This window comes from Rutidosis leptorrhynchoides, chromosome 3, assembly GCF_046630445.1.
Source record: "Rutidosis leptorrhynchoides isolate AG116_Rl617_1_P2 chromosome 3, CSIRO_AGI_Rlap_v1, whole genome shotgun sequence".
Classification (NCBI taxonomy): Eukaryota; Viridiplantae; Streptophyta; class Magnoliopsida; order Asterales; family Asteraceae; genus Rutidosis; species Rutidosis leptorrhynchoides.
In genome coordinates this window covers 76,491,030-76,497,029 of record NC_092335.1, presented here as the reverse complement: position 1 = coordinate 76,497,029, position 6,000 = coordinate 76,491,030, and the positions used below count along the sequence as shown (strand labels likewise).

The 6,000-nt window shown below is 37.2% G+C and overlaps 1 protein-coding gene across 1 annotated transcript; it reads left to right on the top strand.

Annotated features, from left to right (window-relative positions):
- Positions 1–4,007: 4,007 nt before the first annotated feature.
- Positions 4,008–4,619, top strand: LOC139900119 (secreted RxLR effector protein 161-like). The gene has a single exon (XM_071882919.1). It carries the CDS (start codon positions 4,008–4,010, stop codon positions 4,617–4,619), a length of 612 nt encoding a protein of 203 aa, XP_071739020.1.
- The last annotated feature ends 1,381 nt before the right edge of the window (positions 4,620–6,000 follow it).

The following is a 6,000-nucleotide window of genomic DNA, read 5'->3' as shown; positions in this document are numbered from 1 at the left end:
CATATTGAAATGAGATATCATTTTATTCGTGAAAAGGTTCTAAGCGGGGAAATCGAGCTAGCAAATGTAAGGACAAATGCTCAAGTGGCGGATATCTTTACTAAAGCTCTAATGAATGCCAAGTTCATAGAATTTCGAGAGGCGTTAGGGATTGTTGATCGGGAGTTTGCACCAAGGGGGGGTGTTAAAATATTGGTGCAAACAAAATTTGAAAATAAAAGCGCCACTAAAAGTGAGTTAAAGTGTTGCACGGATTTTGCAGATTTCGGTATGCGTGAAACACACAAATGCGGCGCATCCCTTCACTGATGCGGCGCATCCCTTCACCAAAATGTCCCGAAGGTTTTAAATGCGGCGTTTCAAAGGGATATGATGAATCACCACAAAGAGATGCGGCGCATCACTAGCTGATCAGCTGACAGGCTGTTAAAGTTAACCCGATTTCTTTTGATTATTTTGGTGTATTGCTTTCTTGTTGGCATACTTTTGCCCATGTTGTGTGATCTATTTCCACATGTATGTTAGGTGTAAACATCCTTTAATGGTTGGCTTAGGTGTGTGTTTAATCATTATGTTTGTTCTTGATCTAGTATTTAAACAAGTGTATTTGTATCATTTGATTTAAGGAAAACCATTCACAATACACAATCAGTTTCATATCTATTGTTCTATATTTTGTTTACTACATTTTCATTCATAGCAAGTTATTAGTTGTTTTATGGTATCTAGAGCTTGGTTCTAAGATAAACTATTGTGTGCAAATACTCAAAGTTTACTCAAAGTTCCTAACTAGTTATCTTGCTATCAAAAATGGAAGGCTCAAATGGAAACAATGGTGGTATGGTCAATGGAATGGAGAAACTTGTAGGCAACAACTACAAGTATTGGAAGATGTGTATGGAGGCTTTTCTTCAAGGTCATGATCTATGGGAACTTGTGTCCGGAGGTGAAGCCATAATTCTCATAGAAACTCTAGAGAATGTAGAGTCAAGAAGAAAATGGAAGGTACGATGTGGAAAGGCTCTCTTTGCATTGAGAACTTCAATTAGCAAAGAGTTCATTGAACATGTTCGTGATATTACTTCTCCAAAAGAAGTATGGGATACTCTTGAGAAACTCTTTTCTAAGAAAAACACCGCAAGGTTGCAATTCTTGGAAAACGAGTTAGCAAATCTCAAGACAAGAAGGTATGAGTGTTTTCGAATATTTCTTACGGGTCAAAAATCTATGTTCTGAAATTTCAGAGATTGATGACAAAGAGAAAATTAGTGAAGCTCGTTTGCGAAGATATATGCGGTTTGAAGAAAGAGTATGTCCCATTCATAACCTCTATTCAGGGGTGGGCTACTCAACCTTCGGTTGAAGAATTGGAGAATTTACTCTCCAATCAAGAAGCTTTGGCCAAACAAATGGCTAAAGGATTTGAAAATGACGCAGTTTTGTTTTCAAAGGGAAAGAATCACAAGAAAGGTTCTTTAAGCAAAGAAAAGGAAGAAGAGCAAACTAGTTACAAAGGTAACTATGAGAAGAAACCTCCTACATGTTACAAGTGTGGGAAGGTTGGTCACATCAAGAGATATTGTCGTTCCAAAGTCACAAAAGCAAACGTGGCTTGTTCAAGTAACGATGATGATGATGTCAAATGGGAGCAATGTTTTACCATTGATACGGTTATCAAGAAGAATCAATGGATTGTTGATTCGAGTTGCTCTCATCATGTGACCGGTGATGGAACTCTTCTTCATGACGTTAGAGATCACAATCAAAATCGAGTTGTAATCACGGCCGATAACTCAACTCATCCGGTGAAAAAGGAAGGTAATGCTATTATTGATGTTAATAATGATACATTTACTTTGGAAGATGTTTATCTTGTTCCTAAATTGACTAAGAACTTAGTTTCGGTACCTCAAATTACCGAATCCGGGAAGTATGTTCTTTTTGGTCCAACGGATGTGAAAGTCCTTGAGAATGACAAGGAGATTGTGATTGATGTTCTTTTCACATGAGAAAAGAAAGGTTCTTTGTTTGTGTTGTCCGCAGGTGAAGCTTATGTGAAGAAAACAAGCCAAACTGACAACGGAGCTATTTGGCATGCAAGACTAGGGCATGTGGGATATCAAATGTTGCAAAAGATATTCTCACATAAGCTAGTTGATGGAATTCCTAAACTCAAGAATGTTCGTGAAGAGGTGATATGCCAAGGTTGTCAATATGGAAATTCGCACCGGCTTCCATATAAGAAGTCAACAAACCGAAAACAAGGTTTACTTGACTTGATTCATACGGATTTGATGGGGCCAACAAGAACACCAAGTTATAGCGGTCATTGCTATGTCATGGTGTTAATCGATGACTATTCTCGGTTCACTTGGGTGAAGTTTTTAAAGGAGAAGAGTGAAGCCTTATCAAAGTTCATAGAGTTCAAAGAAGCGGTAGAATCTGAATTTGGAAGAAAGGTAAAAGCTCTTAGGAGTGATAACGGTGGAGAATTCATGTCAAATGATTTCTTTACTTATTGCAAAGCTAATCGTATTTCTCGCCAAATGACTTGTCCGGACACCCCTCAACAAAATGGTGTTGCATAAAGAAATATTGCTTACTTTGTTTCAATTTGCTTATCTTGGTTACATGACAAAGGGTTGCCTAGGGAGCTATAGGCGGAAGCACTTCAATGTGCTTGTCATGTGTCTAATCGGTTACCATCTTGGCCAGGTACACAAAAATCATCTTTTGAGCTAGCTTATGGTCAAAAGCCAAATGTAAGCTATTTTAGGGTGTTTGGTTCTATTTGTTATGTTCATGTTCCTAAAGCTAACCGAACCAAACTTGACCCAAAAGCTCGAAAGTGTATTTTTGTTGGTTATGATTCTCACAGGAAATGTTGGAGGTGTATGGATCAAGAAACAAAGAAGTTTACCACTTCAAGAGGTGTGGTATTTGATGAAGTGTCTTCTCAATTTTCTGAATCAAGCAAAAATGGTGAAGAACATAGAGATTACAAATTTATGTTTCCTAGTTTTGACACTCAAGAAGAAAGTGAGAATGATGGTGTTTCTCAAACTCAAGAAGAGGCACCTAGTGAAGAAGTACCAACTCAAGTTAGAAGGTCAACAAGAGAAAAGAGACAACCAAAACATCTAAGTGACTATGAGGTGAACACAGTCACAACTTGTTTCTTTTCAGGTGGCTTAACCTAAGAACCAACATGTTATGAAGAAGCTAAAGATTCTCCGGATTGGAGAAAAGCAATGCAAGAGGAGATTGATGCATTGGAAAAGAATGAAACTTGGGAGCTTGTCAAGAAACCGGAAGCATGTAAACCGGTTACTTGCAAATGGGTCTACCGTTTGAAGAAGAACTCGAATGGAACCATTAATAGGTTCAAGGCTCGGTTGGTGGCTCGTGGCTTTTGTCAAATTTATGGGCTTGATTATGAGGAAACTTTTAGCCCCGTGGCTAAAATGGTAACGGTGAGAACAATAATCTCACTAGCGGCTTACAAAGGGTGGAAATTGTGGCAACTTGATGTGAAGAATGCTTTTCTATATGGAGAGCTTGATCGTGAGGTGTTCATGGAACAACCTATTGGGTTCATTTCAAATCAATTTCCAGAATATGTGTGCCGGTTGAAGAAAGCTCTTTATGGCTTGAAACAAGCTCCGAGAGCTTGGTATGGTAAGGTTGCACAATACCTTGTCTTTTGTGGTTTTAAGATTTCTGATGCTGATTCTAATTTGTTTGTAAAGAAAGAATCAGGTTTCCATGTTTTGGTGCTATTATATGTTGATGACATGATTATCACCGGAGGAAACGAGTCAGAAATCTCTCGTTTAAGTGATGATCTTTCGGTTCGTTTTGAAATGAAGAATCTGGGGGAGATTGGATGTTTTCTTGGCTTGGAAGTTGATAAATTAGAAAATGGGTACTTTATCTCTCAAAGGGGTTATGCAAGAAGTCTCTTGGAACGTTTCAATATGGGGGAGTCAAAGCCTATGAGTACTCCAATGGAACCAAACCTCAAAATGAAGAAAGATCAAGGAAAAGAGCTCAAGGATGTGAAGTTGTTCCGACAAATGGTTGGAAGTTTGATCTATCTAACCATCACAATGCCAGAAATTGCTTACTCGGTTGGCATTGTTTCACAATTTATGCAATGTCTAACTAATGTTCATCTTGATGCAGTAAAAAGGATCCTTCGTTATGTGAAAGGATCAATAGGTCATGCCTTGTGGTATAAGAAGTGTGATAATGTTTTGTTAAATGGTTTCGTAGATGCAGATTGGATGGGAGACGCAAATGATCGCCATTCAACTTCGGGTTATTGTTGTAACATAGGTTCCGCGGTTATTTCATGGTGTAGCAAGAAGCAAGATGTTGTTGCTTTGTCTAGCACGGAAGCGGAATACATAGCTGCAACAATGGCGGCTCAAGAATGTACTTGGTTAAGAAGATTGATTGGTGACATACTTGAAAAAGTAGATTATGTTGTCAAACTGAGATGTGACAACGAAAGTGCAATCAAGCTTGCTTCGAATCCAGTTTTTCATGCTCGTACTAAGCATATTGAAATGAGATATCATTTTATTCGTGAAAAGGTTCTAAGCGGGGAAATCTAGCTAGCAAATTTAAGGACAAATGCTCGAGTGGCGGATATCTTTACTAAAGCTCTAATGAATGCCAAGTTCATAGAATTTCGAGAGGCGTTAGGGATTGTTGATCGGGAGTTTGCACCAAGGGGGGGTGTTAAAATATTGGTGCAAACAAAATTTGAAAATAAAAGCGCCACTAAAAGTGAGTTAAAGTGTTGCACGGATTTTGCAGATTTCGGTATGCGTGAAACACACAAATGCGGCGCATCCCTTCACTGATGCGGCGCATCTCTTCACCAAAATGTCCCGAAGGTTTTAAATGCGGCGTTTCAAAGGGATACGACGCATCACCACAAAGAGATGCGGCGCATCTCTATGTGATGCGGCGCATCACTAGCTGATCAGCTGACAGGCTGTTAAAGTTAACCCCATTTTTTTTGATTTTTTTGGTGTATTGCTTTCTTGTTGGCATACTTTTGCCCATTTTGTGTGATCTATTTCCACATGTATGTTAGGTGTAAACATCCTTTAATGGTTGGCTTAGGTGTGTGTTTTAATCATTATGTTTGTTCTTGATCTAGTATTTAAGCAAGTGTATTTGTATCATTTGATTTAAGGAAAACCATTCACAATACACAATCAGTTTCATATCTATTGTTCAATATTTTATTTACTACATTTTCATTCATAGCAAGTTATTAGTTGTTTTAATGTGACAATGTTGATCAATATGGGGTTGTTTGAAATTAAATATTGTGTTAGTAAAATGCAATAATACCAAAGGACATTGATGTAGCATTATCGAGAAGTCCTTCCATTAAAAAGTTGTGAGTTTAAGTTCAATAATGAACATTTGTAAATATCTATGAATAAATTTTTTAGAGTGTGTGAATTTGTCTTTTAAAATATGTAAAATGTAATGTAGTTATTCAACAAATAATGTATGACAAAAAATATTACTATCGTATAGGAGTACATTATACTAGAGAGAATGCAATTAAAAAAAAAAAAATGCTAGAGATACTTTAAAAATCTAAAACTAATTTTAAACACTCAGTTTCAAACACCCTTTATATATGTCTTCTTGATTTACTCTATTATAGATTATAGATTTTAGATAAAGATATATTAAAGCTTTAATCGGGTAAACAAAGTACAAGTCATTTCAAAATTCATTACTATTACTATATTATGCTACCAGGCAGCCATCATGTTGTCGTTTTGTTAAGTTTTGCCGTCGTTTACTCTTCACATACAAGGCGTATGGGTGTGTTTTTGAGAAAACAGATACTAGTATTCTACATTATACTTGAAAAGATAGCTCGCTGGTTGGAGCTTTGAGTTCTTTAGCTCTCAAGTTCGAATCTTGTGTTAGATGAATATTTAGTAGTAGTAGTCAGGGATGTGT